General features: G+C 39.0%; 1 protein-coding gene across 3 annotated transcripts in view; it reads left to right on the forward strand.

Annotated features, from left to right (window-relative positions):
- Positions 1–19,461, forward strand: part of MTBP (MDM2 binding protein) — a 321,748-nt gene that overhangs the window by 36,134 nt on the left and 266,153 nt on the right. For all 3 annotated transcript variants that reach the window (XR_012655394.1, XM_075063204.1, XM_032777231.2), the window contains exons 17-20: positions 10,903–10,998; positions 13,014–13,280; positions 14,533–14,782; positions 17,679–17,792. Coding sequence is in view for 2 of the 3 variants with exons in the window: in XM_075063204.1 (XP_074919305.1) it covers positions 10,903–10,998; positions 13,014–13,280; positions 14,533–14,782; positions 17,679–17,792 (727 nt within the window). In the remaining variant the exon portion in view is untranslated. The remainder of the gene's footprint in view (positions 1–10,902; positions 10,999–13,013; positions 13,281–14,532; positions 14,783–17,678; positions 17,793–19,461) is intronic.

The following is a 19,461-nucleotide window of genomic DNA, read 5'->3' on the forward strand; positions in this document are numbered from 1 at the left end:
GTCAGAGCCATACATTTTCTAGCATCTGACAGAGAGCACTTGGTGGATAGGAACAAGGAGACTGTACCATTTGTAGGGGACAGCATGATAGTGTGGATGGAGGAGAGAAGGGGGGAAGCAAGGTGAAAAACTTGTGGAGACTATAATGATGGCAACCATACAAGATAATACTTAGCTCTTATATAGCACTCGTCTTACATAGACTCCAAAGCATTTTACGAAGGAAAAGGGGAAAAATCCTGCCCAGTTTACAGATGAGGAAGCAAAGGCACAGAGAGGTGAAGTGACCTGCCTACGGTCACACAGCAGGCCAGTGGCAAAGTCAGGATTAGAACCCAATTCTCCTGAATCCTAGGCAGCCCCTGATCGCGGGAGCTGGCTGCTTAATGGACAGTGATGGGGCAGGAGGCACATGAAGGGGGCACATGAGGGCAAAAATGTAAGTAAGGGCAAGATTATAAAGGGTCTAGTATGGGCGGATCATCAAATTTGATGCAGAACAAATGACAAGACAAGGATGGGAGGCAACTGGGTATTGGTGAAGAAGAGCCAAAGTGGTGATTGGAAACCAGTGTTTGATAAAAATCAAGTCCGGAGTGAGGGAGACAATGAGTGGAGAGGTCAGATCAAAATTGGAGCTTGATAATTAAACCTATTTTCTCCATGGAACGTATTGTTGTACATTAAATGGAGTTACTTTGTGTTCCCATCCCTCACTCCCTTTTAAACACAATTTTCAACACAATTCAGCTCACAAAAGGATACTGATGACCACTTGCGTCGTTATCACTGCAGGATTGTCCTAAGAATGTACCAGCTCAAGTACAAAAATCTACGTGTCCTCTCTGTACCATAATGATTGATTGGTAAAGAAAAAAATATTTACTCATGTCCAAAAAAATTACTTTCCCCAAAAGAATGGGCAAGTAGAATTTTGCAAGGCTGATTTAAATGGCACTTCATGTATTTCAGGTGCATTTGTAAACATTAATTCTCTCTGAGAGAGTTCCACAGATCCTCAGTGTGAGTTGTCAGCTGTCTGTAGCTATAGGGGGCAGAATCAGATCTGATTGGAGGGCTGATGAGGGAGTAGCCCCCACCTTCCAAAGACCCTATTAGTTTTATTCTGCCTTCTGTAGCTACCGGCAGGGCTGCCGAGAGTGGGTTCGGGCCCTGGTGAAAAAAATTTTTGGGCCCCCCAGCAAGGGCAGAGTGGCTAAACAGGGCCAACAAAGCTGGGCCCTGGGCCCCCTTCTGGACCGCCGAGCCCTGGTAATTTGCACCAGCTCCCCCCCCCCCCCCCATCTCATCAGCCCTGGCTACTGACAGAGCTGTAAAATCCAGCATTTAATGTGTGAGAGAGAACTTTTTGTTAATTAGTCATTTGGATACCATTTGTTCTAATTTGGACATATTGGATACCCTAAAAAAAGGGTAGAGGGCTTGAAGAGGCACTTTGTCTCCTCTCTGGAAGTTATGACAGCAACTCCTCCCCTGCCCAGTGTCAAGTAATAGGCTAGGAGAATGGTGGAGAAGGGCCCAAAAAAGAGGGGACTAAGGCAGTGTTCCTTCTGTCCCATACCCATACCAGAGCATGTAAAACCACACGTTTGTGCTTTCTGCACTCCATCCTTCCCATCGACTGGGACCAGGAGGGGTTCGCTTTGACTCCTTTCTCTGACCTAAGTAAGCAATCATGGGACAAGAGGAAAGGTTCTCTCATAGATCAGTAACTGGTTAAAAGACAGGAAATAAAGGGTAGGAATAAATGGTCAATTTTCACAATGGATGGTCCCCCAAGGAGCTGTACTGGCACCTGTGTTATTCAGTGTATTCATAAATGTACTGTAAAAAGTGATGAATAATAGGGTAGCAAAATTTACAGATGATACACAATGACTCAAGATAGCTAAGTCCACCACTGACTGAAGAGTTACAAAGGGATCTCACTAAACTGGCTGGCTGGATGACAAGATTGCAGATGAAATTTGATGCTGACAAGTGCAAAGTAATGCACGTTGGAAAAAAGAATCCCAACTATACATACAGAATGGTGGGGTCTAAATTAGCTGTTACCACTCAGGAAAGATCTTGGAGTCATCATGGATAGTTCTCTGAAAACTTCTGCTCCATGTGCAACAATAGTCAAAAAGGCTAACAGTATGTTAGGCATCATTAGGAAAGCGATACGTAATAAAACAGAAAATATCATAATGCCACTATGTAAATGCATGATGTGCCCACACCTTGAATACTGCATGCAGTTCTGCTCTCCCCATCACAAAAAAGATGTATTAGAATTGGAAAAGGTGGAAAGATGGCAGCAAAAATGATTAGGATAAAGAGAGATTAAAAAGACTGGGAGTGTTCAGTTTAGAAAAGGGATGACTAAGGGGGCCGGGAGATATGATGGAGGTCTATAAAATCATGAACGGTGTAGAGAAAGTGAATATGGAAGTGTCATTAGCCTTTCATGTAACACAAGAACTAGGGGGTCACTCAATGAAATAAATAGTCTTTTCCTTTATATAGCTTGGGTCTTTGATCTTGTCCTCATGTAACAGGTGACCAGCAGACAATGGCTCACTCCTCAGGGCATAGCTTCCAAAGGCTGGTTTACATAATCAGAGGTAGGGAATTTGCATTTGCTTTTCACTAGATATTTGTCAGGAAAACTACCTAACACATTTTTGTTCCAGGAGTCCATTCTTGTCTTGCACATTGTTCAGTATAGTCTTTTGAATCCCCATCTGTCACATCTTCTCCCCCCAATCCCCCGCCTCCCTTGAGAGAGATTACATTCAATCCTGGCCAATAATAATACATAACCCATTTATTTAACGCAGTGGACCCAAAATGGGGAGGGGGTCAGTAAGGTCTCCCAAGGATATGGCAGGAAATTGTTTATGAAAGCAGTGTGTTTTGTAGCATTGGGGTAAACTGCTGGAAAAGCAGTTTTAGAACTGCTATATTCAGAAAACTAATTTAAAGATGTGCTGATTGCACACTAGTGGTAGACAGTTTAAAACGAAGAATAGCCATAACAATGAGAGACTTTTACAAAGTTTTTAGTTAATCAATGCAGATGTCTCCACGATCTTGGCTAAATTACAAATAAAACTGCGTCATTCCAATTAAGTGTGTGAGAGAGAGATGTGGATAATTTGTTCATTACAAGAGTTTTTAATTGCCAATTTTGAAAAACCTCCAGAGTTGCTTTATAGCCATGCAGTATTTTGATTCACTTGAATGGTTTGCTTTGAATCACAGTTCAATAAACCCTGAGTTTGAAGAGATGTTGCTCTAACTCACTTGCAGTAATAAGTTGTAGAATCCAAAGGGTTGTGATGAAACTTTACATCTTGAAGTGCTTCTACTGTAACTAGAAAATCTTAGAGCATTACAAAATAATTTGGGTAACTGGGAAGTGCAAAACAAATGCAGGAGGTGTAAGATACTAGAGCAGGACTGGCTAAGTTTTTTGGTCAGAGGGATGAGAGATCTGATAATGGCATATACTGAATATCCCCATCCCATTCAGTCCCAGAGAGATAGAGTGTGGAGGCACAGCAGTGGAGATTTTTCAAAGCACCCTCCCTCATGTTTGTTTAAAATATGAAACATGGAATATTGATTGAGAAGCTCTGTCTGCACCAAGCTTTCCTGCATCACCATGCCAGCGTGTTGAGTCCTGATCTGGGTGAGCAGCGACATGTGCTTCTCTGCTGAGATGATCAACAAAGGTGGCAGTTGTAAATGTTGTTTGAAGTTTTGGACACTGGGGGCTGAACTGATCCATTGAAGTGAGTAGAAGTCTGGTGACTCTGAGGAGTTGGATTAGGCTATTGCCTGCTAAAAGCTGCACTGAATGGCTTTCTTTCTTATTCACTGATGACTAGCCATCTGATGGTAATGAGTTTTTGCCACCACCAGTAAGGACTGAATTTGACTAGCTGACCGGGCAGTTCTGTGCTCTTGCTTTACCAAAACTATCAAGTCTCCACCATGCAGCACATTCTAGCTTTTTAAAAAAAAGAAAAAGAAAAACCCTAATAGGTTAATAAGTACATATTTAACATGGGGGTATTTTTAGCTTAGATTTTTCTTCCTCTTTAGTTTTCTCATGTCTTCTTTTTCTTTTGTTCCTCTCGTTTCCCCCCCTTCTTTTCTTTCTCCTCTATTCTGTCATCAATACTCTTCTCTGTAAAATGGAGATAATGGAACAACAAACACAACTTTTCATTTTGAAAATGACAAAACTTTTTTGACTTGTGACAGCCATTACAACTGACCCTTTCTGTAAACTGTTTTGGTTTTGACAAATTGGTATTTTTCCAACAAAAGAACAGTTAATTGGAAAATTACTGACCAGTTCTAGCTCTAATCACTAAACTTCTCTCTCTCTCTCATGGAGCACAGTGCTGCAAAACCTCATGCAGGAAATGCAAGTGGCAGAAATGGTTTGAAGTTTACCCAGTCCTCCTGTTATAGCTAGCACTTACAAAATGCTGCTTATCCATAGGTCTGAGTGCATGCAAAGTAAGTAAGTGTCATCTCAGATGATGAATTGATTTAGGGAGAGGTTGTGAGTTGCTCACAGTCACAGAGAGCAAAGTTAGTGGGTGAGCCAAGAATAGAACCCGTATTTCCTGTCCCCCTGTCCTGTGCCCTGTCCACAGGGCCCCATTGCCTCCATGAACTTCTCCAATATTTGCATTCTTTCCTGTATTAGGAGAAAATGAGACAGATGGAAGGTATGGAGTGGATCGGTGTGGGCAACCATGTATGTGTAAATAGTAGAACTCAAAAAAAGAATGTAACTGGAATCTACTTATTAATACTTATATAAAAATAAGATCTTCTCCCATCTAGATTTAAATTAAAAAAATATTTTCTGTGTTTCTTATTGAATGGCATTGCAGTATACACAGCATTGATCGTGAAAGGCTTTTTTCCACCTATATGTATTTTGTGTGTGTATAGGGCTTGCTGACTTTCCAACTGAGGAAACTTTTCCTCCTCAGATGCCCTCTGGCTTTGGGACTCTGTGCTAGGCAGATGAACCGGCTCAAAGGTGGATTTATAGTTGTGTATGGTGCAGAAAATTGCAAAGTAATTCCTATCTTCTAAGCTTTACTTCCTCTCAAGATTCCTGATTGATTATTGCAGCGGGATGTCCTTCAGGACATGAATATAGAATTCTGGTGCCAGTTTGCAGTGAAAACTTAATGCTTATACACAGGTTGTGTGTCCTTGTTGGATATTTTATTCCTGCTATGGGGCTAGATGATGAAATTCAGGGATAATTTAATATTGAAAAATTTCTATTTACAGGCTTAAAAAAAAAACCCCAAACCTTGAAAGTTAAATATGAAGGAAAGTAATGATAAACAACATATGCTTCTGTACAAACATGCAGGAAAGACTGCAAGGGCCACTGAGAGACAAGACAATGAAACTCAATGACAAATGAAGTTGGTATTACTGAATACTTAATGCTCTTCAGTAAAATGTGTCAGATTGGGGAGGAAGCAACTTCTTGCCTCTGGGATAAGTAACTTTTATGTAGTTCATTGTAAGGCCATCTATAAACTAAATAGTACTCTCAAGTTGAGAACATAAAAACATAAAGCTCAGGAAAATACTTAGGTGATACTGAATATAATCCATGGAGATAATCAAACTGCTATGAAGTGTGTAGGTTGAGATGAGAAGTAAAAATCGTCAGACATTTGGACATAAGTTAAAGATTTAAGACCCAATTTGAACTGTTTTATTCAACTCTAATCACCTAATTACTGGAAGAACATTGCTCAGATTGAAAGTAACCATGAAGAAGTAATAGTGAGTTCATAGAGGCATTAAAAGAAGAGAAACATATAGGAGCATTTGCACTGACAAAAGAGAATATAAGGAAAAAATAATGGCTAATTACCTTTACCATTTTAAAAAAAAAAGTAGGTTCAGCATATGAAAGTAGGTGAAAGAACTACAGTATGGCCAGGGCAACCTTTTATTTCCAGTACATAACTTCCTTTTCTTTTAAGATAATGTAGGGATGAATCTTTGTCATAGCTGTCTGTTTCTTATTACAGATAAACTATGATTATTCTGAAACATTATTGATTTCAGTTAAACATTTTACCTGTGTTATACTGTGACAACTACAGCAATTGTTTACACAGCAAAATAATATTAGGATAATTGCAGGACCACATTTTCAAAAAAAGCTCATTTAGGTACTTGACTGAAGTTGCCAGATTTTCAAAACTGGCTCGAAGACTTTCCATATTTGCTTTTCCATGTAATCAATTGCTCTATTCTTTTCCAGTTTAAATTTGGATTAATCTTGCTGTATGTATTGAAGAAGAAGAATGGAAGAACAGGAATGATGCATGTATTTTACATTTTCGTTATGCAGTATATAACTCTGCTTTTTTATATGAATCATAATTGCCCTGAACAAGAGCACTCAAAACCGCCATTGAGTTCAGTGGGAGTCATGCCCCCATAAGGACAACAGGAGCATACTTTTTATTTACATTTGGCACTCTACAGACTGTATATTTCCCCCACTGCTATTAAAATACAATTTAATTTGTTTGCTTTTGTTAATTAAAAAGAGGAGGAGGAGGGAGTAGCAGCTGTAACTGTGTTTGTGCATCACTAGTCATCACTAAACATTATCATGGCACAGGAGCTCCAGCAGTCCAGTAGGTAGAAAGAGTGCCCCATGGAACTGTTGCTGATTAAACTCTCATGAAACACAAACACAAAGAAGCAGCAGAGGTCCTCTGTGGTAAACAGAGTGTTTATTTAAACCATATTAGCATAAAAGAGCACCTTGAAACTCCTTTTAAAAATAAATAGGATTCCTGTTCTTTTAGGTTTTGCTTGCTCTTTTACTGATAGGTTTCCAAAAAAGAAATAGCCTTTAAAAACCACAAACTACTTCATTAAAATTTAACAGCGATGTTTTCCTATAAACTTTAATAATTCCATCATACTTTTTTATTTTAAACTCCTTAACTTTGAATTTAGAGTGTAGCACTGTTTCCCTCTAGATGATATGGAGCAGCATGGAGATGAAGGATACATGCACAGAACAGCACCCATACAAAAGTAATGCCATACAGATATGTTGCCTCTACATCTGCTCTTCACTGGTCCATGACTGCATCCTTCTCTCTTCCTGTTCACTAGCTTGCTGTATTTCTCCCAGTCACCTCTCTGGTATACCTCTTCCCCTTGTTCCCTGGTGATCTTCCCCTCCTAATTCTCTTTGCTATCTTGGCACATTACAGGAGATTATTGCATATTCATAGAGTCGGCTCTGTGATACCTGGGCATTGTGATTCTAGTCACTTGCTGTTAGAATATACAAATAGTTTAGATCTAAACATCTACCAAAACTCTCATATTAATGTAGATTTTTGTACCTCTCTTAGGAGGAATAAACATTTGTTCAGTCTGTTGAATTTAATAATTACGTCCCTCTATATTGTGTGAATAAAACTATAAATAGTTATAGAAAATTGTGTTGCCCGTAAAGCAGCTATTAAGATTAAAAGTAATTAATCTCACAAGGCGTGTGCAGGTTTCATGTCATCTAGAAAGCTCTCTCCACTGTGATGACTTGATGATCTGTATCCTGATTATATATACAGAATCATGTGTAGGCTTACCAATATTTCTACAATGTTTAAAGACTTCACTGTTGTTTTTAATGTTTATTTTACCATAGCACTCAAAGGATCCAATCAGGAATGGGATCATTGTGCTGAACAGTGTACAAATTCATAGGAACAAGTGGGTTGAACCTTAAAGAGCTTACAATCGAAAATTTCCATGCAGTTTTGTTATATTAAATTGTGAAACAGTTTGTTATGTAGCGGTTAGCTATTGGTTAAAATATTCTGTGAACTATTTTTTCTTCTCAAAAAAAAAAAAAATTACTAAGCTCTCTTGGATATAAACTTGGAATCTTAGCATTCATGTATATTCCTGTTTATTTTATAATGACCTCTGTTATTACAGTAGCATGTTCTACTTGGAATACTAATTCATTGAAACATATTACAAATGTTTGTCATATAGCATTATAACTGCATAGAAAATTATTGTACTATATAGTAAACGTACACTAATTGGGTATCTAATTATGTTCTTGTGTACACAAATATGAGATCCTAGAATGTTCATAGGTTTGATAGTTTGACGTACCATGAACTAAATTTTTCAGATCATGTAAATGTTTGACATTTCCACTTGTGTGTTCTGCTGTGCAAGACAGATACATAAAAAGCTAGACAGTGCTTCTTGGAAAGTGATTTAAAATTTCACATTGACTATTTCCACTACATTCATCTGACGAAGTGGGTATTCACCCACGAAAGCTCATGATCCAAAACGTCTGTTAGTCTATAAGGTGCCACAGGATTCTCTGCTGCTTTTACAAATTCAGACTAACACGGCTACCCCTCTGATACATTGACTGTGGGTATCAGGCTTTCTTCCAGTCTGCCTTAGCTTGCAAGGATTTAATTTTAATGTTTTGAGAGAGAGGCCATCCCACCGTAGTCTTGCATACTAGAGGAGAGGGATTTAAACACACAGGAGTAGAGTGGAGGAAATATTAGAGGGAGCCATATTTTAAGTATCATATCCATTTCCTCCAGTATAAGCTCCCTTTCCCCTACCCATTATCCTGCCTGCCCTAGGTTTATGCTCTTTTACTGTCCTCACAACCCCATTTCCTCTCTGGTTCGGGGGAAATCTTGAGGTTTATTGGGAGTAAATGCCAAGTCTCACAGACAGAAGACTATCTCCTAACTGGGAGCCACTGGACAAAGAACTCACTGTAACATGGTCACTTCTCCCAGTGCTAACCATATTCAGCTGTGCTAGGGAGAGAGGAAACCATGGCTCATTCTTACCTGTTGCCTTCACCCACCAGGAGTCTGATCTTTTGATAAGGACTTCTAGCAGCTGTCTGTTCATCTGCCCTCACTAGCTAGAAGGTTTTATATCCGGTCTCTCCAGAACAATCAGTAACTTCATGCTGCTTTCTGGAATGTTCCATGTATGTCAGCCATGGCGCATCTGATGTAGACTGTGGTTTCTTTGTTGCGTGCTTTTAGCTCATGGATTCTTCCAGCTTCATCTGTTCTTCTCATTGTTCCTTTCGCAAGGAAGTGGGACTTAGGCACATGTCCCATGGGAGTCTTAAGAACAGTTGCCATTGAAACATCATCTCTGGATCTTGCTAAGGACAGGGCTCTGTGGAAAACAGTTTCTGGACTGATAGCTGTGATTGACCCTCCCTTGCTAGATTTTATATTTTTGGCCATGTCAGCAAATGTTTTGATTCCAATTTTCTTGACTGGGCTGAAGAAGTTACGTGCCCCATCAGTATCAATTGCACCACTCAGAAATCTCTCTGCTTGTTCTTCACCAACATCCACTGTTTTCAGTAGAGATTCTTGTACCTCTGATGTTACCTGCAGTCCAGTAGATACATTGATAAGCACCTCTGGGTGTGATTCAGAGTCAAATGGGTTTGTCATATTGTTGATGACATGACTGGTCAGAACTGTAACATTCATCCCTCTTCATTGCAGAGGCAAGGATTTGCTTGTGGATTTTGTCTTCAGTAGTTGTTGTTAGTCTACTTCTTTCTTTCGTAGCTTTGGATATTCACTCAGGAGATGATTTATGAGGGTCCTCTGAAAAAGGTAATCTGAAGAAGGAACTTAAGTCATCCATATGATTTGTGGCTGTTGCTCTGGTGGGTGAGCCTGATGAACAGCTTTCGAATGAACAAGTGGTTTTGTATAATGGCACTTCAGTTCTTCAGTCAGAAATAAGCACATCGAAAGCCTCAGAATATTATCCAAAGCCAGGTGATTGGAGTATACAGCGGTCAGCTACTCTTATGCTCCAGTTGGTGCACGAGTTTGTCCTTTGGTTAACAAGTAAAGAGAAAGATAATTCAGCCAGCAACCGTGTCATCCTTCAGAAGACATTCAAAGAAGGTGCTTCTCAGTTGCAGAGTGCATAGTATTTAACATTACTAATTCACGTTCCAAAATTATCGCACCGTTGCACATAAGCCTTGCTGCAGAGCTACACCATGAGTTCACGGGTTCACAGTTCACATGGGGCTCACAGTTCAGTTGATAATAGTACACCATCATGAATTCGGCATTGGGTATGAAGAACTGAAACATGACTCTGACTAAGTTTTACCATTTATGTTAATTTCAGCACAGTTAATATGGTGGTGATTGGTCAAAGCTACAAAATGGCAACATATTAAAAGATATTCTTATTGATTTTGCGTGGTCAAACATTTTTTCAGAAATGCTGAAGCTATTTAGTGTGAGGCAAAAATGGTGAATATCAACATAGTGCAATATACTAACGTGAAATGTTTTCACATTGCATATTCTCACATTGCATATTCTTAATTGATGAAGTATCTCACAAGTCATTAATAGTTTTCTGTATTTTCAATTGAAATTTGCATACCAGCAGATCAGTTTCATACTTGAAGATTGTGCATTGGTAGCAGTAGATTGCCTGTCCATAGTATTGCATTAGAGGGTAGATATAAATGTTCATGAATTCTTAATGTAATTCTTTTCCATTTGTAAGCTTTTGTACATGCAATGTAGCATCTAGTCTTCTCGGAGGAAGGTTTTAATTTGTAGCTGCCTGTGCATGCAGCACTAACTTTTGAAATAGCTTTTTAATTTAGTGACTCTTACGCACAGGTCAGTTACAGTGTTAGAGGTTGCAATACACAGCACCATACTGGGCTTCAAAGTGCACACTAAACCAAATGGCAATTTTGATACTAACATAGAGATCTAATTTAAAATATATACTCTTTTCTTTTAGTGAAAATGCTTTTCTTCTGACGCCAGAGCTTACTCCACGAAAGCTGGGAGGTCTGTCTTTTGAAAAGGCAGCTGGGTGCCATTATCATGGGCTTGAGTAAGTTTTCTTGCACTGCTTGATGTGATTATTTTCTCAACACTGTCATCTAGCATAAAATCCAAGTTATAGGTGGGTCCCACCTATTTTATGCAACCTAGAAACTATTTAGATCTACAAATATGTTTGGAATGTTTACGAAATGGTTTTAGTCCTGAGCATAACATGTTCTTATTCCCTCCCGAGCCTACTCCAAAAAAACCAAAAACTCAACCTCTTCTGTTTTCTTTACCCTCACTTTCTGGACTGCTATACTCCTGTCTCCTTGATGGTAATGAAGAATGTGACTTTGGCCTTGTCTATATACACACAAGTTGTACTGCTTTAACTTTGCTGCATCTATATTCAGGCCTGTGGCACCTGTGAGAGATGCTTCATTTGCATAATTAAATGTCTAAATTAAAATATGGTTTTTACTTCAAATCAAATTATAAACATTTTCAGTTGAATAGTCATGAGATATGTTTATAACAGTATTTTTAATGTAAATGAAAATAGTGGTGAAGATTGCTGTACGTATCTATATAATATTCCAGGAATGTTTGTGTGCATGTGTCACTCTGAAGTCTAGCATGTCTGTTGAATCAGTCTGAAATGATAGAAACAGCTGCAAGCATGGTAGAAAGCTCTTCTTGTACAAAACATCACCAGGTGTAAGTTCTAGCCAAGTTGACTTTACAGATTACACCCATGTGGCGTACAGCTACAATAAGGATCTATGCCATGCCAAGCGTTCTAGGCAGTTTGGTTGAATTAGCTATGATAATACATCACCTTTCCTCTATAGATTATTTGCATGCAAAAATTTCACACACAAGTCACCACAACCACCCACACAACAAAACAAACCGCACGCACAATAACTCCAAACACACACAGCCCTGCACCTCATCACAAAACCCTATTTTTGTTTTGTTTTTTTTACACATGTGACTTTATACGTCTCTTAGGAGGAATAAACATCCTAAAATATAGGAAAGGACCGAACAATAAACCATCAGTTTTGCATCCTAATCTGATGACCAGATTTCAATGATTTAGCCCTACAGATTTATGTAGTATAATTTTATCACTCTCGTTGGTGCTTTATGGATACCTTCAGGAAGAGTACGTGAGGTGTGGGTGAGGGGAGGAGAAGGAATAACATGGACCTAGTTAATAGAGCCATGAGCTCCCTAGAAATACCTGACATGGAGTAGATAGAAATAGATAAGAGTCTGAAAGCTCACTTAAAATACTGTGGTTTAGAGGAGGTGAGTAAAAAGGGTTGGAAGATAGGGACTGAAGTATACTGCTCAGGTTGTGTTGCCAGTTTTGCTTGAATGTGATTTTTCTTGCCCCTAATCTTAATCTTTGCACTCTGAAAAAAGAGTACCTGATGTGGGTGAACACCACTGGGTTTTGGGTTCTCAAAAAAGGTCTGAGGTCTTGGGGCTGTTGAAACCCTTGAGATGGTTTCTCTATGAGATCTGTACTATATAGACTGGTATACAATCCTTGTATCTGAAAGTCACATAGCTTAATGCATTACTAGAATGCAAATGTCTGTCACGTAGCAGGAAGCTTTCAATAAAATATAAAGCAAAGGAATTGATAACTTCAAATATTTAACAAGAGCCTGATTATATTTATAAGAGAAACACATTCTGTTGTCGACATCCCAGTACATGCTAAAGGGAGAAACAAGACTTCCATAATGCCAAATCCTGCATTCAGTAATTCAAGTAAACTTTCTGTTGCCTTCAATGGAAATTTTAAATATGTAACCACCTTCATCTTGTGGATTCTGCTACATTCACGTCAACAAAAGAGTCTATCATGTAATCTAGTTTATTAGGTCGTTCACTGCAGTTGTCAAGGGCAACCTAGCGATTCAAGTAAAGAGGCACTGCAGACATTTCCATAGTTGAAATTAAGTATAGTTGTTCAGTTTCTTTAATGGGAAAAAATTCCCCAACGTTGTTACAGTGGTCACTGATTTTGTGGTTCTGTTATTTTTTTTATTTCCATTTTAGATACTGTCTAGATAACAGAAAAGCTTTAGAGAGAGATGTGAAATTTGCTGAACTTCAGACTCGTCTTATTCGCTATGAAACGCAGACTACCTGTACTAAAGAGTGTTGTCCTGTACCATGTGTCTTGAGCCCTCTTCCGTCTCCTGCAGTTTTGTCAGAGCCCGGAAGTGTCCCCGATGGGGAATCTTTACAAAGTGAACTCAGAATAGAATCATCAAGGCTAAAACGCAGATCAAAAGACTTGGATTGCTTTTATCCCAACAAGAGGTAATGCACTAAATAAAATAAAAAAAATTAAGATTTTTTTTTAAAGGATCTGTCTGTTTAAATGTTCAAATGTTTAATCCCTCATCTATCAGTTTGATGTTTCTCAAGTGTGATCTCCGATTGACTGCAATAGATGCATCAAAACCACAAACCTAAGGCATTTTAATTTAAGAAATTGAGAGCTGCATCATGCAAGGTGCTGAGTGTCTCTTGAGAGGTGCCAAAGTGCATTTAGTAGCCACTGAAATCATTATTTGTTTTGCAATAGTGCTGTGAGGCCTCAGTGCATTGTGCTGGGGATTGTACGAACCTAGAATAATACAGCCCACAGAGCTCACAGACCCACTGAAGTTTCAGTTCACTCAGCCCTGACCCTCTCATTCAAATCCTTTTAAAAACCCAGTTTTTCAGAATCCGCCACAAGAAGCATTTTTATAACATTTGCATTGATGTAAAACCATCAGCGAATGCATATGCCACAGCTGAGCAGTTGTGATCTTATTACTGTAATACTTCCCATCCTGTCCCTTCAGTTGTTAGTTACACTCTTGTTGGTGCACACCTGCTCTTCAAGCAGGGATTGTGTCAAGTGGGGATTTCAATATACTTCCTCAGCAAAGACCCTGCTAGATTCTAGTGTTCTGTATAAATAGTAAAAAGTGGAATTGTGGTTGTTCTCCCCTTCACTGGGGTGAGCCCTTACAGTAGGAGTTTCAAGCATTCTCTTCTTGACCCTGTCTTGGTCTAGATTCATGAGGAAAATAAAGCATTGGAGTTGGTGACTTGGCAGGCCTATTCTTCATTTTTACTGGCTTAACTGGGAGAGGATCCACATGGGAAAATATGTCAAACAAAGACTTTTTTCAATTGAGATAGGGGCAGAGGGAAGAAATTTCTGCAGTTTTCATGTCCACCTTTAATCTGTATGTCTCCTCGGACCCTTCAGTTAACCACTGTGATTTGTTCCAAACTCTATTTTTTCTGTAGCATCTGCTATACAAAAGACCCCTTCACTCTGTTCTGGTTTAACTGTTGGAGAACAAATCATTAGTAGGTAAGGGAAGAGAGCCTTCTGCACTTAGTAGGAAGGAAATTCTATTAATAGTTTGTCCCTGCTCACCATTTTCAGCCTCCGTTTGTCTGAGTGTACTGTATGTCTTCAATATTTTAAGTAGTTATAGTAGCCTTTTATAGTTGAGACAAACCCAGCAAGACCATAAACACTTACCTGATTTTTTTTTTTTTTCTCCAGACTAATAAAAACTGAAAGCACAGATTCTCTCATGTCTCAGACAAGCGGAAGTAGCGTGGGTCACCATTCAGTCGGTGTCATAAGACAACAGCCAGGCAGATCATTGTCTCTAACATCTGCATCTGTTAAGCAGCCTAGTGGTCAGGCCAACAAAGTAACTGCAGAGACTGGCCCAACAAGTCAGAGATGGGTGCAAGAGTCAGAAACTTCAAAGCCAATTAAGGAATCAAGATCTCAGAAACATATACGGGTAAATATATATTTATCTCCCCGTCCAGATATCTCCTCCGTAAAAGATAAGATTCCCCATTTGTAGCCTCATTCAGCATTCTTTCAAAACGTGGAATCAATCCCAAAATCTTTTAATACTTAGTTCTGCTCAAGGGAAATTTGTCGAACTCAAGAGAAGTTTTGCATAAGTAAGGAGTACAGGACTGTCAGAAAAGAACTTAGTGCACACAGTAGAGCGCCCAGGAAAACAAAGAAAGAGACAAACAGCAATAGATAACAGTTGTGAAAAAGGGGAAATAGAAATGAATATAAATTAGAAGTTATGAAATATAGAAAATTAGTAAGGGAAGCCAGATATGAGGGAAGGATCTGTGGTTGGCAGAGCTAAAAATAAGAAGAAGAATTTCGGGGGGGGAGGGAATATCGGGAACAAAAATCCTAGCAATGATATAGGCCAATTACTAGAAGGAGATGGTGTTATTGTTAAAGATGGAGAAAAGGAAGAAGTGTTCAGTAAATATTTCTCTTCTGTATTTGGAAAGAAGTAGGATGATGTGCTTGTATCTAGAGTTGTCTGGAAATGGAGATCCGTTCCTGTGAAAAAATTGGACTCTTTGGGGGGAAAAAATTTTTTTCATTCCAAGTGGCAATGAAAAGTTAAAAACATGGAATTTTTCATAGAAAGAGATTTCCAGGAAAATTTCAGTTAGACGAACCAAAATGTAGCCTTTTGGCTTTCTGCCTGCAGAAAATGAAATTGACAAGCCTTCCCAGCTGACTGCCAAAGGGTGAGCACCCCAGTTTTTCATCACTTCCCACACCCCCTAGTTTCCAGAGAGATAACTAGGCTACCAAGGATGTGGGGCGCTCGGCCTCCCCCAAATCTGTTTGCCGGGAGGGCAGCTGGGCAGCCAAAGTACTGAGGTGCTGAAAGAGTGCTAATCTATCAGTGTTCAAAATCAGCAATGGATGACCTGGATAATTATAGACTGGTTAGCCTGACATCAATCCAAGGCAAGTAAATGGAAAACCTGATATGAGATTTAGTACATAAAAAATAAAGGATGGGGTTATTATTAATGCCAGACATTTTATGGAAAATAGGACTTGCTGGACAAACTAGATTTCATTCTTTGATGAAATTGCAAGGTTAGTTGATTAAGGTAAGAGCAGTGTAGATGTAATATATTTGGATTTCTATAAGGTGTTTGACTTACTACCGCTCAACATTCTAATTTAAAAATGAGCACTGTGCAGTATGAACAGAGCCCACATTAAATGCATTAAGAACAGGCTAACTGACAGAGCTCACAGTAGTCGTCAGTGGGGAATCCTCATCAAATGGGAGTGTCAGTCTCCAGTGAGTTTCACAGGGATTGGTCTAAGTCTCAACATTATTCAGCTTTTTCATTAATGACTTGAACTATATATAAAATTAATGCTGTTAAAATTTGATTAGTAAACTGGGCCCATTCAATCAAAATGTGTTTTAATGGGGGGAGGAATAGCTTAATGGTTTGAGCACTGGCCTGCTAAACCCAGCATTGTGAGTTCAATCCTTGAGGGGGCCATTTAGGGATCTGGGGCAAAAACCTGTCTGAGGATTGGTCCTACTTTGAGTAGGAGGCTGGACTAGATGACCTTCTGAGGTCCCTTCCAACCCTGATATCTGTGATTCTATGAATACATTCAAGTTCTGCATCTACAAACAAGGAATGCAGGCCTATGGAGAGGGGGACCATATCCTATAAATCAATGACTCTGAAAAGGATCTAAGTGTCATAGTGGACAGGCAACTCATCACTGAACTCCTGGTGTGATGCATGATGTTGTGGCAAAAGAGCTAATGCTAATGTATGAACAGGGGAATAGTAAGTAGGAGCAGGAAGGTGATTTGATCTCAGTCATTGGTGAGATAGATAGTAGAATACTGCGTACTGGTCTGGTGTCCCCATTTTAAAAAGGGTGTTGAAAAATTGGAGAAGCAGCCTAAAAGAGCCAAGAAAATGATTTGAGAGCTGGATAAAATGACTTACAATGAGAAACTTAGGTCAATCTGTTTAGCTTGTCAAAAAGAAGACTGAAATGCGACCTGATGACAACATGTAAGTATTGTCATGGAGAGAAAATATTGGCTACTAAAGGGCTTTTTAATCTGGCAGAGAAAGGCAGAACCAGAACCTGTGGATGGATTTAATGGAACCAGTCTGATTCAAATGAGAAATAAGGCACAAATGTTCAACAGTGAGGGTGATCAGTTATTGGAACAAACTAACAGAGGAAGTGGTGGATTCTCTGTATCTTGTTGTCAAGACTGGATGCCTTTCTCAAAGATATGCTTAGCCAAACACAAGTTGTTGAGCTCCATATGGGGGTAACTGTGTGAAATTTAATGGCCTGTGATGTACAGGAGATGAGACTAGAAGATTTGATAGTGTCTTCGGGCCTTAAACTGTATGAATCTGTGAAAAATATGAAAATAAGGATTTCTCATTACTCTCATGGATATGTGAAGCAGGAAAATACAATATATATCATTTTATTTTAAATAATGCCTAGCAGCTATACAGAGTGTTCCATCTTAAAGCACTATGTAAATGTTAACTAATCCTCAGCACTGAGGTAAAGTAGATATTCTCTTCATTTTCCAGATGAAGGAAATGGAAACTCTGTTAAATAACTTTGCCCTAAGCTGCAAAATGAACTAGTGGCAGAGTCAAGGCTAGAACTGAGGATTTCCTGTCTTCCAGTCCCATACTCAGTTCAAGTCACAAAGCTGCCTCCCTAAAATTAATCTTTGGGACAGAAGGGGAAGAAGTTTATATATGGGTTTGTTCTTTAAAAGTGGGCTATTGAAAAGCTTGTCATGGTGATAATTGATCCTAATTCCTAAGTGTGCCTGTGTTGTCTCCAAGATGCTGACGGAAGTGGTTGCTAAAACACTTAAGAAACACGGCATCGCAGAGAACCACAAATGCTTTGCATCATGCAGCCAGCGTCTATTTGAGATATCCAAATTCTATTTAAAGGTACTTTTTTCCACTTCTTGCTCTCACAATTGTATGTAGTTACTCCACCCAAACTATATCCAGGATTAACACATTTAAAGAGATATGATGTTCGAGATTGACAGCGCCAAATATTATACCTTTAAAAAATGTGGTTTTTTGGCTCTATTTGCATCCTGTCTGCTGAAAACTTATAAAAGGGAAGTCACTCTGCACAACCGTGAGATGGAGGATCCAGAGCTAAGTTTGTCTGCTGTTGGACACATGAACCCATGTTTTGTGCTTCCAAGATGCAGGGTAAACGAAATTATAAAACTGAACAAGAATGTAACTGGTAAATCTGATTCTGTGAGGTCCAGACTTGACAGTGTCACTATTTCCTAGTGGCTGCGTTAAGAAAATAAAATGCTAGCAGTCAACAAGTATAAATCAACAGAGCGTAGGGAAAAGCTTTGGACTCTTAGATCCGACCAAAGTTTCATTACTGATGGAGTCTGCTATTTTGCTATTAGATAAAATAGCAGAATTCAGAACTCAGGGGCCATTTTTAAAGCTTTGTTTTCTTCACTAATCAAGCCTATATACCATATTTAGTTGGTGTATACTTTTCAGGCATATGGTTTACTGGGAAGCTGTTGTGGAAGAAATTGTGAATTTCAGTAGCAAACTTAGAGCATAGGTTCACTTCACTGCAAGGATATTTCTAATGTCTGTTTTTCAAACACTTTTAATCTTTTAGTTTGATCAATTGAATTTCATGTGAGGTGCTTATTTAAATGTGTTACTTCACAACCACTGGAGCTACTGACCATCCATGGCCACCTGTTGTTTCTATTCTACAGAAGAAAGGTTAGCAAGGCTTGCTCTTCAGAATTCATTTTCTCTCTCCAGCAAGACAAGTGTATTGGGCCAAATGATGACCTGTTCTAAGATAGAGAAATTGCAGTGATGTAAGTTAGGCCCATTTTCCCAGTGTGTAATTGGGCGCATGTGGTAAAGTAGAGTAACTTGCACTCAGTTTATGTTGTATAGGAGTAACATATCCTGAGGAGTCAGAACAATGCGATAGAGCAAGAAAAACAACCAAGATGATGATGTGGGAGAGATTAGGGGGCAGAAGAGCAGCTGCTTTATCTTACATTCTTCTGTTAGTTTTGTTACTAAATGGCCCCTCAACCCTTTCTGTCACCTCTGTGTATAGATTGCACATGCTTTGAATGCCTGTTTGCGCGTTTAAGGGATGCATATTACCCTACTTCACTGTTTGTATCCACTTGCATCCATTTTCTCACCAACTTCCACCAATCTGATGTGTAAATGCACTGCTGTTTATATCTGTTGAACATGTCCTTACCTTCAAAAGTAGTCTTATCAATGCCTTTATATTGTACTGCAGTTATTTTGTACTTTATATTTGGATTCCCTCAATGTGTAATAGAGCCAAACATCAGTCTGGAGACAAGTAAAGATGCTGTTTTATCATCAGAAGCCCTCTCCTGACTTGACTTGCAGTAATAATCAGTCTCTCTCTAACTCTTTATGTATTTTTCTTTCCCTTTATAGAATCTAACCTAATCTAAACACTGATTGCAGAGGTTTCAAAAACCTTCCCTCACTTATATAAGGCTTTAGGAGACCATTATGTTTCTCTTGTGACAATGAAGAGCACATTCATTGTTCTGGACAAAAC

Source organism: Chelonoidis abingdonii, chromosome 2, assembly GCF_003597395.2.
Source record: "Chelonoidis abingdonii isolate Lonesome George chromosome 2, CheloAbing_2.0, whole genome shotgun sequence".
Lineage (NCBI taxonomy): Eukaryota > Metazoa > Chordata > Testudines > Testudinidae > Chelonoidis > Chelonoidis abingdonii.